General features: G+C 52.9%; 1 protein-coding gene across 3 annotated transcripts in view; it reads left to right on the top strand.

Annotated features, from left to right (window-relative positions):
- Positions 1-270: 270 nt before the first annotated feature.
- ZC3H18 (zinc finger CCCH-type containing 18) overlaps positions 271-18284 on the top strand; it is a 55273-nt gene continuing 37259 nt past the window's right edge. The window contains exons 1-4 of one of the 3 annotated variants that reach the window (XM_069497889.1): positions 271-434; positions 7142-7758; positions 13005-13089; positions 13877-13945. In XM_069497889.1, the coding sequence (XP_069353990.1) occupies positions 7156-7758; positions 13005-13089; positions 13877-13945 (757 nt within the window). In that variant the 5' untranslated portion in view covers positions 271-434; positions 7142-7155. The remainder of the gene's footprint in view (positions 435-7141; positions 7759-13004; positions 13090-13876; positions 13946-18284) is intronic. The other 2 variants (XM_069497891.1, XM_069497890.1) reach the window with 2 other exon arrangements.

Raw genomic sequence — 18284 nt, 5'->3', positions numbered from 1 at the left:
GACCCGCCCCAGCCGTCGCCGAGCGCAGCGCCCCTCGCTGCCTGCCCGACACCCCGCACGTGGTCCGGCGTGAGCGGGGAGCCCAGTGCGCAGGCGCGTACCCGGAGCCCCGCCCACCGAGGAAGGGCGCTCTCTGAGCCTGCGCCGAGGCGTGGCTTGGCGGGCGCGCGCCGCGGGCGCGGGGCCGCGCGGAGGCCGGAAGGAAGCGGAGCGGAGGGCGGGGCGAGCGAGGGAAGCCCGCCGGCCGCAGGACGGCCGTCGCGACCCGATGACGTCGCACAATGGCCGGCCCCCGCGGGTAGTGGAGCCCGTTTGTTCCGCCCGCGTCGCGCTTGGAGCCGGAGCCCGTAAGGAGCGGAAGGGCCGAGGGACGTCTTCTCCGCGCCGCCCCGACTCCAGCGGAGCCGTGGCCCCCTCGCTGCCCCCGCGCTGAGGTGAGCGGGGCCGGGCGGGCGGCGGGAGGCCGGGCGGGCGGCGGCGGGGAGGAGGAGGCCGCCTCGGCGGCGGCGGGAGCGAGGCCCGGGAGCCCGGCGCGCCTCCGGCCGTGCACAGCCGCGGGCCGAAGCGTGGCTCCCGGGCCCGGGAAGGGGGACGCTGAGACAGGCACGGCCCCGCGTTCCGCCCGCGCGATCCCGGCCCCCGGGCCCTCGGGCGCCCTCGGTGGCGGAGCTCCTCGCGCCCCGCGGCGGAGTTTATTTTCCTGAAGCTGTCATTTCTCTTCCGGGCCACTCGTGCGGCACATGTTCGCCGCCCGCAAAGGGGGGTGAGAGGCACGCAGGTTCGCCTCCGAGTAGGCCAGCCCCGACTGTCGATGGGCTCTTCGGGGAACTTTGAGCTCTTTGGGGACTCCTGGAACTCGCTCCCGCCGCTTCAGAGTGTGCGCGGGTTGGTCTTGCTGCCCACCCCCCGACGCGCGCCAGCGTGCTGGGAATATGTAACTTCCTTGCACTCTCTGATTAGAAGCTCAGAGGGTGCCGGGTCCCTGATGTAAGCTAACTGCCGCTCCTGTGCTGGAAGAGCCTAAGACTTAGAATATTGCTTCTACTAAAAATTAAGTTTTCCTGAATATGACCGCTGAGTTTGCTAGGCAGAGTGGTTGATCGTTTTAGATGAGATTTGTTTAGCAAACTCATTAGCAAGAGTAGATCATTCTTCAGACCATTTGAGGAAAAAAAACCGAAGAGGTTGTTTGGCATCGGAAGTACTGTTTGGGGTGTAGCAGGGCTCTCGTCCTTTCTCCTGTGAGACTCACCTCTGTCCTGTTGCTGTGGAGCGGTCCTTTCCCAGGGCTGTAGTTGAGTAACCCAGGGTGAGCCTGGACAGGGGCAGATTCCCACTTCCCAACCCTGGGAGGAGAGTCTCTGCCCGGTCATTTTACTATTTTAGCACAGTGGGAAGCGCAGCCAGGTCTGGAACCAGTCAAATGTGTCCCAAAGCCGGAACTCCTTTCCTGCTTTAGGTGGGAAATGCTCAAACATTGTAAGAAAGCTTTGTGGAATCACTCCAGAAAGCAAACAGGTAAGCTGAGGCCTTGCTCGTGTTAAAAGAGGTTTTGTGTTTTATCACAGCTACGGGTCACCTGAAGGTGAGTACTTTCTCATTGAGCAGGGTTTTTTTTTGGTGGTCCAACTTAGCCAGTTTGCGGGTAGGGTCCGTCACCAACCCTGACATCCTTTAGATACTGTGAGCCCATGAAGTTGTGAACGAGAGTTTTAGCCAGACATATCAAAGCTTAGACATTCAAATAAGGACTGGCCTGTTAAAAGTAATTGACCCAAAACGTTATGCTTGTGTTTCATGGTTGTTCCCTTGCCAAAACCTCTTTAGAACTCCTGTTTTGGTAGTAAAAATATAAACTGTATGAGAAGATCAGTCTCATTCAATAGCCACACCCCATGTTTGGCCAAAAGTTATCTTACCTGGCTTGATAATTCACCTCACTTCCCAGATGAGACTCTGATTAACTTGCAGCAGTTTCTCAAAGTGACCCACCTTGAGAGGAGGAAGATTTGCCACCACTGAGAGCACCAGGAAAGTGTTCTGCAGGCTCTGAAGGGCGCTCAGAAAGAGAAGGTCCCAAAACGCTGTGTGCTTCAGCAGTGCCACTGGAATCGGTGTGCAGCCTCCCAGAGTGACCGCTGGGAAGGGAGACAGCACCTGGTCCGTGTCTGAATTGTGCTGTCGTCTTTTACAAATTAGGCACTTAATTTAAATTCTTTTCTGGTATTGTTCATCAAGGTAGTTCATCAGGTAACAAGATTTTGTCATGTATTCAACAAGCATTTATCAAGGATTGTCTGCCAAATGCAGTAGGCAACAGAATCACAACGATGAACACTTGTTATTTCATTCCCTGGGAAAGTTCCCCATCTTGTGGATCAGAGGATTAAGGATTTAGCTCTGAATCTTGCTGAGAGTCCTCGATTACGGGGTGATTCTGTAAGAAAACCAAACTGAGCAAAATTGTAAACTTGGGAGTCATTTAGGACTTGCCCATAGGACCCTCCATTTCATTGCTAACACTTACTGGGCCACATGTGTCCCTTCCTTGCTCCTGGCGGAGAGCACACACTCAGATATGTGCCAAACTGAGTTAATTTCAAAACAGGACGCTGACGCCCGGAGAGACAGTTAACCTGGCCAGAGCAGGGCCTGGAACTCAAGCTGCCTCCTGATTCCCAGTGGTGTTCCTTCTCTTCTGTGCCACAAGGTGTGACTCAAGTTGCTTCTGATAAACAGGTAGATTCATTGGCATGTTTTTCTCCAAAAGGTGTTCACCTGTGTGTACCCTCTGACAGTAAAAAAAAAATCCCAGGAGGTCCCATGGGAAAAAAGACAATGTGACTCCTTTCCTCAGGAAACGAGCCAGAGCTTCGTAAGTGACTAGTCAGTGACTGTGTCCTAGTGTGCCTAGGGAAGCCCCTGTTCATGCCTGTTGTAATTGACTTTTGTTTATTTAGAGATGGGGTCTCACTCTGTTGTCCAGACTGGAGTGCAGTGGTGCGATCATAGCTTGCTGCAGCCTTGAAATCCTTGGCTCAAGTGACCCTCCCACCTCAGCCTCCTGAGCAGCTGGGACTACATGCACATGTCACCACGCCTAGCTAATTTTAAAAAATTTTTTTTAGAAGCAGGATCTCACTATGTTGCCCAGGCTGGTCTCAAATTCCTGGGCTCAAGTGATCCTCCCAAAGTGCTAGGATTATAGGCATGTACCACTGTGCCCAGCCTGTAATTGTTAATAGTGCCCCCTTTTAGTCTCAGAAATGTCCCAGTTTAGACAATAAATCTGGTAACTGTGCTACTAAGTGCCAGCCCTTCGGTGAGCTCAGGGAACAAAGAAGTGAGTCTGAGCACTCACACTTGGGTGCTCTGTGGGTAGCGGGGGTCTCCCAACATGGTTGTGACCCAGTGTGGTAAGTATGGATATGTAATAGAATCATGTATAATTACTGAGGTCAGAGTTCTTAATGTCAAGACCTTGGGTGGACCTTGAGAGGTTTTGAACTCCCTGAAGTGGAAGATAAGTTGGTATGTCCAGGCTCCTCTAGGGAGAGGAGCCATCCCCTTCCTCAGACTCTCAGAGCAGCCGTGATTCTCAGAAGTCCCCACTGACACGGAGAGTGAGCTGCCTTGGGTGGGCATCAGGTACTCTCGGGCCATTCTCTTGAGGCAGAAAGAGTGATTTTGCAGCCTTGGATGTTGAAGTAATTTCCTAAGTCAAACTGCAGAGGGCGAGCAGGCCCGGTGAGTACTTCTTAAAACTATTTTACATCGCAATACACCAACCTCTCAGGGTTGTAATTTTCGTCAGCATTTCCTGTGGTCTCAGTATAAAGGTGGTGTTTCTTTTGGGGGGGTTTCTTTTATTGGATTCATGTCTAATTTAAGTGTCTAATCTTTGAACGTTAGACAAGTTTAAAATCGTAAAATAAATGACTGATGTCACCAGTTGGATCTTCACATGGTCTGTCATCACTGTTTTTTAACTAGGAGTCTTTATATTAATCGATCAGACAGTAACTTGTCCATCTTTATGAAAACGTGTGTATTTGCTTCTCACAGGGCCGAGATGGGAGTATAGATGGACCAGCACAAAACTTAAAAAGGAAAAAAGAAAGATGGCAAAATCTAGTTAACAGAAATCCCCAATTTATGCATGGGGTATGTTCCAAAAAAGAATTTATAAAATCTGTTTGGAACTTGGGTCCCTGTTTCCTACAGAACAGTGGCTAACGGTAGGGGTTGGCTCCCAGACGCTCCCTCCATTCCTAGTCCAGGGCTGCGCTAGTGCGTGCACCTGGACAGCGGGTCTGCGCTGCAGCCGCCATGTGGCCCCGGTTTCCTTATCTAGAGACGGGGACCAGCACTTACTTTGAAGGCTGATGTGAGAATTCAGAATGACGTGAGGGTGTAAGTTAGGTGCCTGGCGGTAGTCTGTCCTCAGGCGGTGGCTGGCTGTTGGTTTGACTGCATTGCTTTCCTAAGGTAGTCTCATGTTAAGTGGATTCTCAGATGTCTGTGAGTGAAACAACGAATAAATCACTCCCAAGTGCTTCAGGAGTCTGGGACTGACTGTGACAACAGTGACAGGGATGTGGTGGTGATAACTGGGAGATGACGTCTACTCGTCTTCACGGTAATTCAGCGTAAGTTAAAGCGTGTCTCGCATGTTCCAGGCACATTATCAGGGGGTATCTCTTCAAGTCATTGTGACAGTCTCATAAAGTGAATACCACTGTCCCCATGTTTCGGACGAAGAAGCTGAGGTCTGGCGAGTTCACACAATGAGCGAACCCAAGGTCCTAACCCTCGGGAGCAGCAGAGCTGGGATCCAGGCTGTAATGCAGAGCCCAGACTGCTGCCCCTGTATCCCGTGAGGAAGACAGCGCACTAAAAGGCGCCTTCCTGCTGCTAAGTGGCCTGCTTCTTGCATTAGTTCAGATAATTGAAGTCAGGAACTCCTTCGTTTCCTTAGGATTTCACTTGAAGTTTGCCAAAATATAAAAAACAATTTTCTTGGGCATAATCGTGGCAATGAAACCAAAGTGCAAACCGGTTTGCACCTGGGCCCTAGAAAAAGGGCTGATCCCAGGCTCCAAGAGTCTGTGCAAAGCATTGCTTAGTGCAGGATAGTATGTTGCAAAGCAGTGGCGGTCTTGCTGTGTGTTCTGCAGAGTATCAGCAGTGTGATTTTTTAATATTTTAATAGTTTGAAGGGACATTTAGTTTTGTATAAGGGTTGATTTAAGAGATAATTTTGTTTCCAAGGTTGCTATTAGATTATAAAGTATGAGAATCTGAATTTATCAGGTTATAACACTTAGTAACCAGTTCAGCATGACCGCATCCTACTGAGTAACAGATGCTACACTTGGGCAGCTGGGGAGATGGAAAGTCCCTGCCCTTCTGTGGACAAGCTTTTAAGATATACAATGTAATAAAAACTGTACAAAGACAGATTAATATCACTAAGTACAGGTGGGAGGGCATTGCCAGTTTGCCACTCACCGCCTGACTTTGCTGTACACCCCACACACGAGAGGCCTCAGCAGGGGGCCGCTGTCCACTGTGCAGCAAGGCCCCTGCAGCTGCTTGCAGCTCGGGAACCTGTGGGGTAGCCGCCTCCAGTCCTCACTTTGCATTTCGGGACTGACTTCTCAGTGATTCCTTCTAGCGGCCCTTCCTCTGGGTACTGACCGGCAGTGTAGATAGACCGAAAAGTGAACGATTTTCCAAACTGTCTACTTTTAAGTGACTTCGAATGGATTGGTTGGTTTGTAAATGTGTATTATAGCTAATCATTTAGTTTTTATAAAGTAATGAATTTTAAGGGATTTATCCTAATGTATGTGCAATTTTAATTTCCATTAACAGCAAAAAAGAAAGATGTTTAACTGTAGGTTCAGATACCAATGTATGATACTATGCATCTTTAAACAGGTTGTCCTTTTAAAAGTATAAACTTAAAAGATATATACCTTTATCTTTAATATATGTAATTACATGAGTAATTGATATATACAAAAAATGCCAGTGTGCAATGCATGACTTGCTGCCTCTAAGCCCATAGTTATCTTGGGATGAATAAACCGTTTCCAGATCTTGCTGAGATACCAAGTGGTGTGACTGGGACATATGCTATTTGAAATAAAGAATGCTAAACAGCCTCAGAGGATGAAGACTCCAGTGAACACAGACCCCACTGCTGTTCCTGCTGCTCCACGCCCACTGGCAGGGCCCCCTGCTCCGGGCGGGTGCAGTGGGCGGGTCTGCCTCTCGCCACTGGGGTTGGCGCTCGCTCGTGCCCCACCTTGTGTGATCCCCCTTTAGGACAGAGGGGGCAGTGCTCTGTCTTGAGTTTCTGAGGTGCGAAAACAAGAAAATATTCACTGTATAATTAAATCTGGATTAGTAAAAATAGAAATAAAGTCTTCTCCAGCAACACTGTCTTTTACATAAGCACACTACTTGGATGTGTAAAGTTTTCTGCCAATGTTCTTTTCTACAACAAATCCCCGTGCGGGCTTTGGTGTGAGAGTCACTGGACACACGGACGCTGCCGCTGGGCATCGCTGGAGGCCCCGGGTCTGTGTCTGTCGCGAGCACCCGGGGAGCCCTGACGGGTGGCTGGAGGCCCTGCTCTGAGAAGTGTGCTTGGCGTCAGGAAAGGGCTCCTCACCTGGGCCCTGCCGACGGCTGGCCCGGGCATCCTTAGGATGACTCCAGGAGAATGGTCACACGTTGCCTTCAATTTTGCTATCTCCTTCCATAATGCAAATTATCCTGAATTTCAGGAGTAAATATTCTTAAGGATCACACATGTTTTTTGCAATCCATATCTTACTGCTCACTTTCTGTTACCTTGTGTGGGCTGCCCTTGAGAGGGGGAGGGGTATGCCGGGCCCCGTCTCATTCTGCCGGATCACTGAAAACAGGAGGCGCCCAACGCCCAGCTCAGTTGCGCAGAATCCGACCCTGTGCCGTGGAGCTGCGGCCTGGCTTCCCCTGCAGAGCGCTGTGTGCACCCGGAGGTCCTGCTTCTCCGCCAGGTCAGGAAGGAGTGTGGGCCAGGAAGGTCAGGAACGGGTTGACTCGCCATTCTGCTAAATGCTATGACTCTGTGTTCTTTCCTTTCCAGAACTGTGGGTACCGATGGATGTGGCCGAGAGCCCTGAACGGGATCCTCGCTCTCCAGAGGACGAAGAGCAGCCGCAGGGGCTCTCGGATGATGACATTCTGAGGGACAGTGGGTCTGAGCAGGACTTGGACGGAGCTGGGGGGAGGGCTTCTGATTTGGAGGATGAAGAAAATGCGGCCAGGGGGCCGAGCCAGGAGGACGAGGCCAACCGCTCCGACGAGGAGGACCGAGCGAGTGAGCCCAAATCCCAGGACCAGGACTCTGAGGCCAACGAGTTGAGCAGGGGCCCAGCTAGCCCCCCGGGTGAGGATGAAGGGGACGAGGGGGAGGAAGACCGGACGAGCGACCTCAGGGACGAGGCCTCCTCGGTCACGAGGGAGCTGGATGAGCACGAGCTGGACTATGATGAGGAGGTCCCCGAGGAGCCGGCTCCCGCCGCCCAGGAGGACGAGGCCGAGAAGGCTGCAGCCGAGGACGACGAGGACAAGGGTGACGGCGCTCACAGGGAGGAGGGGGCGGCTGGTGCCCAAAGCGTGGGAGAAAAGGAGCCCCTGGAGGCTACCAAGGAGAAAAAGAAGGAGGATGATGATGGAGAAATCGATGACGGGGAGATAGACGTGAGTACGGCGCAGCAGGGCGATCTGTGCCCGCCGCGCGCTGCCCGGACGGGGGAGGGAGGGACTCTGTGGGCGTGACTCAGTGCTTCACGGGTCACTCGGGACAAGGGGGTGGCAGTGCGGGGAGCAGAGGCTGCGGGCCAGTCGCCACAGCAGCTGGAAAGGAGGTGCTGAGCATCAGGAGTGAGGAACGGGCGTCGTTGGCAGCCAGCGACGGCCAGTCCCGCGCTGCCCCGTGCGTCAGGGCTGTTGGTTGGAGTGATTAAAATGCCTGGTCCCCAGTTTTTTTAGGTACCGGGTTTTGTTTTCTTTAAAGAGATAATTTCTTCCTTTGTCTTTGCTGTCTTTAAGTAATATTTGAGTTAGCCCTCAGCGAGGACCCTCATGGATTTTCAGCTCTTGTTAGGTTCTTAAGGCTGAAGAGAATAAGGTTCACTTCCAGTTGTGTCTGCTCTTTGGGCACTTTTGTCTTTTCCCTGTCGCCTGTCCCCTGCAGAGGCACCAGGTGCATCCCTGCAGACCCTGCCGAAGACTGGGGGAGACCGGGCTTCTGATGAAGCCATCACACTCCTTGTAACTTAAATTAACCTGGCCCTCAGCTTGAGGGGAAGTGTGTATGTGTGACCGTAGACCTGAGTAGGTTGGGCTTTTATGGAAGATAGTCCTGTTGAAAGAACTTTAATTATGAGTGTTTTTGGGAAAACAGCCAGAAGTCCTAGTGAGCAGTACTTTGCAGGACGGTTGAGCACAAAGGGATTGGGGGGGACAGAGCAGACCGGAAGGGTCGGGGAAGGAGGTTCTGCCTGTGGGGTGCCACTCATGCCACTCAGTGGCTGGTGTGTGGGACGTGGCAGAAACCTTTCGGCTGGGTGGTGAGATCATGAATCGAAAGTCCAGCCGCAGGTTTCCCTGGAGCACCACAGTCCCAGCGGCATCTTGGTCTGTGTGCGCCCAGTGGTGGTAAGATGTCATCTGCTCTGTCAGCTGTCCCGGCGGCGGTGCTGCTCAGTAATTCACAGGCTTTGAGATGTTGCTCCTCTGACTTTGGTTCTTTAGATCAGAACTTTGGGAGGGGGTGTGGTTACAAGATCTCTTATCTTCTCACAGCCAGATGTAGGAAGTGGGCTCCTACCTTAATAATTTTGACTAATACTATGTTATGTTTTTACGTGCGATAAGGCTGCCGTCATGGGCGCCTTGTGCTTGCTGCCGTGCTTTCGCTCCCCTCCGGAGACCCCTGCACCCCAGGGCTGCAGAGGCAAAGTGGGAGCCGTGAGACTCAGGCTGTCAAGTTCGCGGAGATTTTGGGCAGAAGTTGACATCGTTGGGTTGAGATTGCTTGCGAGTTTGGTTTTAGTGTTCTGTAGATAACAGCCCTGTGTGTGTGTGTGTGTGTGGCGGGCCCTGTGTGAGTCCACGGGGCATTCATGGCAGGGTCAGGGGTCTATGCAGGGGTCTGCAGGGCCTTGGCTGTGGCTCACCACGGGCTTTGCAGTATGGTGGGGGCGGCACCCACGGTCGTGGTCTGCTGGCTGCCCTAGAAACGGTGCACGGAATAAAAACCCGGTTTGACTTTCTTGCACTCTTGGGTGTTTCCGGTTCACCCGCCCTGCGTGTTGAGGAGATCCCCGCACAGCTTCCTCCGGCATCCAGGGAGGCCGGCTTTCTTCCCACACTGCCAGCTGTGCCCCTGACCCCGAGTCCCCTGGGAGGTCTGTGCTCTTGGACGTGGCACTGGCGTGTGACGTTTGGGTTGTGGCTGGGCACAGCAGAGTCTGTGCCTGCTGTGGGGGCAGCAGGCCTCACCAGGGCGGGCGGGCGGGCGGGCGGCCACTGTGAGCCGTGGTCTCAGCCTGCACGCAGGAGCACCTCACCTCCAGGCTGTCGGGCCACGTTCCCGAGGAGCCCCTCCGGTTTCCTCCTGCTGTCCCCTGCAGACTCTGCGTCCCATGCTCTTCTCCGTCCTTTAGCACCTGGCCTGCCATCTTGGCTGTACCCGCCACACTCTGAATTGACAGGCTCATTTGTGGGTGTGTGTCACTCCTCCTACCTGCACCTCCACAGACATGCATCTCAAGACCAGGACCTGCTTGGCTGGGTCACCGCCGCCTCCTGGGGCCTGGCGCGTCGTAGGCAGCCAGTCAGTGACTGTCGTAGCAAACAGGCGAAGCCCACTTGCTGGGGCCCCTCAAGGTGAGAGCCTTTGCGATATGAAGCGGCAGTGGGCGGGAAGGGCGATGCTGGACAGGCCATCGCGTGTAGAGGGCAGCTCAGGTGACCAGCGTCGGCCTGCACCGCGGCTGGGGAGGACCCGGCACAGCGTCAGCTTGTGCTTGCAGCGCGCCAGCTCTTGGCTGGCTTTTCCTGCTCTCGGGCCCAGTTCCAGACTTGTCTCCCTCTCTCTCTCCCTCTCTCTCTCCCTCTCTCTCTCTCTCTCACACGCTCACCCCGTGGGCTCTCCGCTCAGTCTCCACCGGGCCCTCGTCCCGCCTGTCCGTGTCTGAGAGGCCCTGCCGGCCTCCCTATGCTGTGTCCCCTCCCTGCCTCTGGGAACATTTCTCTGGTGGGGAGGGCACCCGCCTGTGGCCAGGTCCCCTTTTCTTTAAATCCTTGGAAAGCAGCGTCTCCTCTTGGTGGAAAGTGCACATTCTGGAAGGTATTTTCTCACTGCTGGCAGGCAGCCCTGGCCTTGGAGGTGAACTACCTGGATGTTTTTATGAGGAGGAAATGTGCAGTTTGGCCTGTATCCTCGAAAATGGGTGTTTGTGCCACTCCGCAGAGAGTTTCGGGTCCCTCTGCCCTGCTGCGGGCACCTCCCCTCCGCCCCGGCCCGCTGAGGGTCTGGAGAGCCGTCGCTTTGCCCTCCGCGTGGCTCGGTAGCGCTTCCTCCTCTCGCAGGGCACATCTTCCTGCTTTCCCCTCTTAGATTTTGGGACGTGGTGACAGGTGACCTGATCCTGGGGCACAGTTTCCTTGATTGGGACATCAATCTGTACAATAAGCCCGTGAAAGTATTTTGTCTAAACCACACCATTTGTGCCCACGGCCTGAGTTACCGGTGCCTGTTTTTGGTGCGCTGCCAGGACGCGCTTCAGATCCAAACGCCGCTCTGGAAGGGCCGCTCCCTGCGGTGGGGAGGAACTGTCTCCCCCGTGCTCGGCACCTGCCTGTGTGGTGGGAAGCAAGGGTGTCCCTGCCAGCCAGCCCTCCGGTCACTGGTCCTGCCTGCCCAGGGAGCCACACAGAAGAGAGCCAGGTGCTGTGTGGCCTTGTTGCCCCTCTGCCACCTCAGGAGAGGGCATGGAACCCGCCTTGCCCCACTGCTGCCTGTGGGGGTCTCTCCTTTCTTCCTCCCGCCCCTCCAGCCCGTCTTCTGTGCTCACATGTCAACTCCTGCGCACAGGTTTCCAAGTGCAGCAGAAAAATTTAAATGTATTCTAACTTTTCAAATGAGTTTTGTTTTTTTCCAAAGGAAACAAAGAAAGAGAGAATGTGTTCTCAAGTTAGATTTAAGCTTACATAAAATATGGCATTAAGATATTAGTGTCGTGAGAATAATAGTGAAGAGAAATACGATCCAAAAGACCAGAGGACAGAGATGTCCTGTCATGTTATCTGTGACCATTTCTTTAAAAAGAAGATTTTCTTGGTTCTCTTAACAATAGAACCCCCAGGGGTCTTTTCATTATAAAATACTTTTTTTTTTTTTTTTTTTTTTTTTTTGAGATAGAGTCTCACTCCGTCGCCCTGGGTAGAGTGCAATGTTGTCATCACAGCTCACTCAGCCTCCAACTCCTGGACTCACGCGATCCTCCTGCCTCAGCCTCCCGAGTAGCTGGGACTGCAGGTGCATGCCACGATGGCCAGCTAATTTTTCTATTTTTAGTAGAGATGGGATCTCGATCTTGCTCAGACTAGTCTCCCTGAGCTCAAGCCATCCTCCTGCCTCAGAGTGCTAGGACTACAGGCTTGAGCTGCCACACCTGGCCCAAAATACTTCTTAATAATCAAATATTTTCAAGGCAAAAATCATGCAAATATTTAAGCTTTAAAAGGTTAAGTCATCATGAATCCAGGGTTTGATTTCAGCATTTCTTCATCCAGCAAATAATTATTGACAGTTTACTACGAGCCAGATGCCGCCTGGTCCCAGAGACTCGGTGGTGAGTAGGCGGACACAGTCTTGCCCCACTGGGCACATGGTGCGCGGGGCAGACGCCAGCAGTGTGGTCAACACCAGCATGTTCAGGTGTAGCCGAAACACAGCGGAGGGGTTGGAGCCAGGAGGACCCGCTGGGCGGGGCATGCGGGGAAGGCCTCCCGAGGGCCTGAAAACTCAGATGAGTTGAACAGTGAGGGCAGAGGCGAGGGAGGAAGGTGCTCAGGTTGGAGTCTGAAAAGGGCACTTGCGCTGTGGAGCACAGGCCGGAGGCGCTCAGGAGGGCGTGTGAGGAGGCCAGGCGGGAGCTGGCTCCAGCAGGCTGGGCGGGACAGGCGACGTCTGGAGGAGGGTGGTGCTGCGGGAGTGGGAGGGGTCAGGCTGGCCCTGCGGGGTCACACCGGGAGAAGCTGGGTCTTCCATCCTGGGCATGCCAACCCAGTCCATGTGCCAGGGATGTCAGGAGGGCAGCTGGGCACCCACGGTGCTGGGGGTGGCTGGAGGAGGGTCCCAGCAGCAGGCTGGTGGGAGGAGGCCCTGGGGCGGTAGGCAGCTTGGGGAGAACACAGAGCAGTGGTCAGGTCTTGGCTGTTTGTTGGAATCTGTGGGTCTTTGGTCTTTGTAAAGCTCCTGGGTTACTCTAAAATTTGATGGCCAAGGTCAGGGCCAATAGTACCGGGCAGGTGGCATTTTTGGCCTGAGTGTCTAACTTTCTCCCCACCCAAGACTAAATTAGAGGAAGTTAACCTGAAGGGTAACTGTTTCCTGCCCAAAGTTGTTAATTAGGAGAAATGTAATAAAATCCTGCGTTGTAAAGTGCTTTATGGAGTACACAGGGTGTTTGTACCTAATGTTCCTCTGTGTGAGTGATGCTTAGAGCGTGTAGGTTAGCTTTGCAATCATCCCTCATTGTAAAGTTGTGGAATCTAAGATTTGGGAAATTGACAGGAATTGGTGAGGGGCCAAGACACAGTCTGAAAATATCTAAGTTCCCCACGCCCAGCTTTTTCTCTTTATGGTTTGGTGGCAGCAGTGCCAATGGGCAGCTCCCCTCCCACCTTTGCTGAGACACTGTCCTCTGTTTCAGGACGATGACCTGGAGGAAGGCGAAGTGAAAGACCCCAGCGACAGGAAGGTGAGGCCTCGTCCCACCTGCCGGTTCTTCATGAAAGGTAACTGTCCGCACCAGGGGCTTCCAGTGGCTGTGTCTGGCCATGGCTTCTCTGGGCACTCTGGTGGTCCACCCCTGCCAGGCCCTGCGCTGCTCCAGGCTGTGCTTGGGGCCAGACTGTGGCAGGTGGTGCTGGCGTTACACAGTGGCCCATTCCTTGGTCTGCCTTGGAGAGGCCAGCCTGGTCACTGTCACTTCTGGGGTTCCAGGTGCCCCCTTGCAACAGAGCCGAAACCGTATATAGACAACGGCCATCGTTTTTCCAAGTGGTCCTTTTCATAAGGCCGAATGTCCAGGCACATTGTTAGCATCCCCCCTGCCCTGGGTGACGAGGTGACCGCTTCTCTGCAAGACGTGTCAGAAGTGTGTCCTTCATTGGGAGTGGACTTCTGAGTGGCCAAGGGACAGCCTCTGGAAGCAGCAGGGCTCTTGCCCCAGTGGAGCGAGTGGTGGGAGTTAAGTAGCTGCAGCAGGCGGCACTTGGGTGCAATGCTGTTTAAAAATCTGGGCTAGCCCATTTTAAAATGCAGTGTAACCCTTAGCATGACAACAGTATGGCTTTTGTTTTGGTTTGGTTTTTTAAGTCTTGGGAGATTTGGAAACGGAAATGGGAATGTCCAATCTGTAAGGGTTTCTTTGATGTGCGGCAATAGTTTTGGCCTATTTCTTGTAATTCAGCATTTTCCTTGGACAGGTAGAAAGATGTTTTTCTTTCTCTTGACTGTGCTCGGTGACCAGCCTGCCTGTGCAGTCAAAGCTCACAAGAGCCTCCTGTACTTCTTTTCCAGATGGGCCACCATTATCCACTCTTCTTCCACCAATACCAAATTCCATACCATTCAGAGGCCAGGTTAAAGGTACAAAATATACTGTATTCACTCTCTTTAGTACCTTAAAGTCCCTGCTCCAGAGGCCAGACTTCTTTCTCCTGGATCCAGACACGGCTGTGAAGCCAGAGGGAAGGGGGGGGTCTTTGAGGGCCAGAGAGCTGTCCCGGACCGTCTTCCTTAGAGACGCAGACCGAGCCGCGGCCGTGTGCTCAGGAGAGGGCAGGCGCAGGGCGGGGAGGCCCATCTTCCGGAGAGGACAGACTCCGCGCCCGGGGTGGCCCTGCCGAGCCTGCAGTAGGGGTGGCTGGGAGAGCCTGCGAGGGCTGCAGAGAAGCCCTTACGTGACGGTTGTCACAGCCACCCTGGGAACGCAGAGAAAGTAAATTGTTACGGTTCCTACTCAAGTGTCAGTATCTGAGAAAACAAGCGTGAGCAGGAGACCTTTCTCATAATGGCATGGGAGTAAGTGACATCGGTCCCTCTCACAAGTCTCTGTATCAGAGTGTTGGAGGAAGGTCTGCACGCATGCACATGTGCATTTGCAGCCATTTCGAGTCACACTGACCCCCGCCCTGCACGGTGCTCTGTCCCTGGGGCAATGCGATTCCAAGTGTGGCTGGCCTGGCGGCACTGGCCTGACGGCTCCCATGGCAGCGGCAGCGGCAGCGGCAGTCACCACCTGTGCACAGAACCCTGGACCAGGAGCCTGAGGCTCGCACGGCTTACTGGCCCTGAGTTAACAACAGAAGCAAGAAGCAAGAAGTGAGGCCGTGGCTGGAACTGCAGATTCACGTCCTGGGAACCGCCTAGATGGCCGAGGACAGGACCACTGTCTGCACGGACGTCACTTGGAAGTGATGTCAGAGTGGGAACCTGGTGCCAGGGAGTGAGCTGGGGTTTCAGGGAGCGAGACGCTGTGGGTGGCTCCTGCAGCTGGGAGTCGGGAGCTAGAGTGAGCAGCGTCTGCAGCTCAGCTGGGCATGAGCAACAGCCGCTCCAGGAGTGCTTGTAGCAGCTTCTTTGGGGGGACAGTCTGGCTGTTCCTCAGAAGGTTAAGGGCAGAGTTACCATGTGACCCAGCAGTTCCACGGCAGGCGTGTGTCCAAGAGGGACGAGAACACGTGTCCACTGAAGAACCTGTGCACACGTGTTCACAGGATCCAAAAGGAGGAGATAACCCAGGCGTCCAAAACGGGTGACGGGTGAGTAGAACATAGTCTCCCCACGCAGCAGAGTGTCCTTCGGCCACAGAGGAGTGAAGTTCTGACACGGGCTGCACACGCAGAGGAGCCTCGACACGACACCGAGTGACGCTAGCCAGATGCGCACTCTGCGTGGTTCCCTTCACGTGTGACGTCCGGCACAGGCACGTCCCCAGCAACAGAGTAGATCAGTCGTTGCCTGGGCTGGGGGTGGGGAGTGAGAGCTGTGGAGTACAGGGTTTCCTTTTTGGGGTGATCAAGTGAATGTTCTAAGGCCGGGCGCAGTGGCTCACGCCTGTGATCCTAGCACTCTGGGAGGCCGAGGCGGGAGGATCGCTCGAGGTCAGGAGTTCAAGACCAGCCTGAGCAAGAGTGAGACCCCCGTCTCTACTAAAAATAGAAAGAAATTATCTGGCCAACTAAAATATATATAGAAAAAATTAGCCGGGCATGGTGGTGCATGCCTGTAGTCCCAGCTACCCGGGAGGCTGAGGCAGGAGGATCGCTTGAGCCCAGGAGTCTGAGGTTGCTGTGAGCTAGGCTGACGCCACGGCACTCACTCTAGCCTGGGCAACAGAGCGAGACTCTGTCTCAAAAAAAAAAAAAGTGAATGTTCTAGAGCTAGATAGTGGGAATGGTTGCACAACTTCATGAATATACTGAAAATCACTGAATTGTACACAGTAAATGGGAGTATTTTATGGTATGTGAATTGTATCTTTTTTTTTTTGTGTGTGCTTTTTGAGGAGTCTTGCTCTGTCGCCCTGGGTAGAGTACAGTGGCCTCAGCGTAGCTCACAGCAACCTCAAACTCCTGGGCTCAAGCAATCCTCCTGCCTCAGCCTCCCAAGTACCCGGGACTACAGGTGCACGCCACCACGCCCAGCTAATTTTTGTGTTTTTAATAGAGACAGGGTCTTGCTCTTGCTCAGGCTGGTCTTGAACTCCTGGCCTCAAGCAATCCTTGGCCTCCCAAAGTGCTGGCATTGCAGCCATGAGCCACTGAGCCCTGCCTGAAAATTCTTCCTTCACAAGTCCATTAGCTTTGTTTCTGTGACCGTTGTGGTCTATAGACTTATCTTCCAATTGCCTGTTAGACACGTTGATGTTTGTGTCCACTGACAGCAAAATGTGCTAGGAACACAACTTGTAAATATTTTAAAGCATCAATACTTTTTTTATGGTATTTTTTTGCCTCTCATATATCTTTTTTGAATCATCAAACACAAAGTTCTATCCACAAAGGAATAAATAGCATTTTTTAAAAATTGTGTCCTACTTTGGGTTTCTGCGTTAGCCCTCTGTGCACAAGGACCCACCTCGTCCTGTGGGCCAGACCTCATTGTCTCTGCTCCCACTTGTTTTTAAGTCGTGGTGAAATACACATACCTTTTTTTTTTTTTCTGAGATAGAGTCTCGCTCTGTTTCCTGGGCTAGAGTGCCGTGGCCTCAACCTAGCTCACAGCAACCTCAAACTCCTGGGCTTAAGTGATCCTCCTGCCTCAGCCTCCCAGGGAGCTGGGACTACAGGCATGTGCCACCATGCCCAGCTCATTTTTCTATATATATATATTTTTAGCTGTCCATATAATTTCTTTCTATTTTTAGTAGAGACGGGGTCTCGCTCTTGCTCAGGCTGGTCTCGAACTCCTGACCTCGAGCCATCCACCCGCCTCGGCCTCCCAGAGTGCTAGGATTACAGGCATGAGCCACCGCGCCCGGCCCACATACCATTTTTAAGTATACGGTTCAGTGTTATTGAATATGTTCATATTGTTGTGTAACCATCTCCAAAACTTTCTCCAACTTGGAAAACTGAACCTCTGTACCCATTAAATAGCAATTTCTCATTCTCTCGGCCCCTGCCCCTACCCCTGGCGCCTGCCATTCTCCTTTCTGTCTCTGTGCATCCTGACTGCTCTAGAGACCTCATGTAAGTGGAATCATACATTTGGCCTTCCGTGACAGCTTCTTTCACTTAGTGTAACGTCGTTGAGATGTGTCCATGCTGTAGCCTGTGTCAGAATGCTCTTCCTTTTTAAGGCCGAGTGACATTCCACTGTGTGGACAGAGTATGTCACCTTTACCTGTCACCCGGCAGTGGGTCCTGGGCTGCAGCGAACACGGGAGTGCACACGTCTCCTCAAGACCCGCTCTCAGGGCTCGCGCACGCACCCAGGAGTGGAGCCGCTGGTCACGTGGTGATTCTGTGTTTGATTTTTTGAGGAATTGCCAAGTTGTTTTCCACAGCAGTGCGCTGCTTACATTCCCGCCACAGTGCACAAGCGTCCCAGTGTCTCTGCGTCCTCACCAACACGTGTTGTTTTCTGTGTTTTTGATAGTAGCGATCCTAATGGCTGTGCGTTGGTATCTCAGTGAGGTTTCGACGTACATTTCCCTAGTGATGAGTGATGTTGAGCATCTCGCCATGTGCTCGTTGGCCATTTGTAGATCTTCTTGCAGAAATGTGTTTTGCTCATTTTTTAGTCCCTGTGTTCTCTTCAGTGTTTAAAGCAGCAGGTCTCACGGTGTGGTCTGTGGACCCCTGGGGATCCTTGAGACTCTGGCAGGGGACCCTGCAGTCTAAACTGTTTCCATAATAGTAGTAAGACTGTCCTACTAGTCGGGTATTCACCACCATGCACTCGCGTTCAAAATGCCAGTTTCGGCTGTGCACAGGGGCTCAGGCCTGTCATCCCAACACTTTGGGGGCCCAGGGGTTTGAGAGCAGCCTGCGCAACATAGTGAGATCCCATCTCTACAAATAATTTTAAAATTAGCCAGGTGTGGTGGTACACGCCTATAGTCCCAGCTACTCGGGAGGCTGAGGCAGGAGGATTACTTGAGTCCAGGAGTTCAAGGTTGCGGTGAGCTGTGATTATGCCACTGCACTCCAGCCTGGGTGACAGAGACCCTATCTCAAAAAATAGAATGCCAGTTTCACCTGATGTCTGTGATACGGTGGTAAGAGTTAGAATTTAATTAAATCTTACACTTGAGTACAGGTCTCTCAAAAAAGCCAACTATGGAAGTATAATTTACGTGCCATAAAATTCACCCATTTTAAGTGTACAATTCAGTGACTTTTAGTAAATTCACGAAATTGTGCAGCCGTCACCACAGTCCATTTGTGGAGCGTTTCCATCACCCCAGCAAGACCCTTCT

This window comes from Eulemur rufifrons, chromosome 23, assembly GCF_041146395.1.
Source record: "Eulemur rufifrons isolate Redbay chromosome 23, OSU_ERuf_1, whole genome shotgun sequence".
Classification (NCBI taxonomy): Eukaryota; Metazoa; Chordata; class Mammalia; order Primates; family Lemuridae; genus Eulemur; species Eulemur rufifrons.
This window is presented reverse-complemented; position numbering and strand designations above follow the sequence as displayed.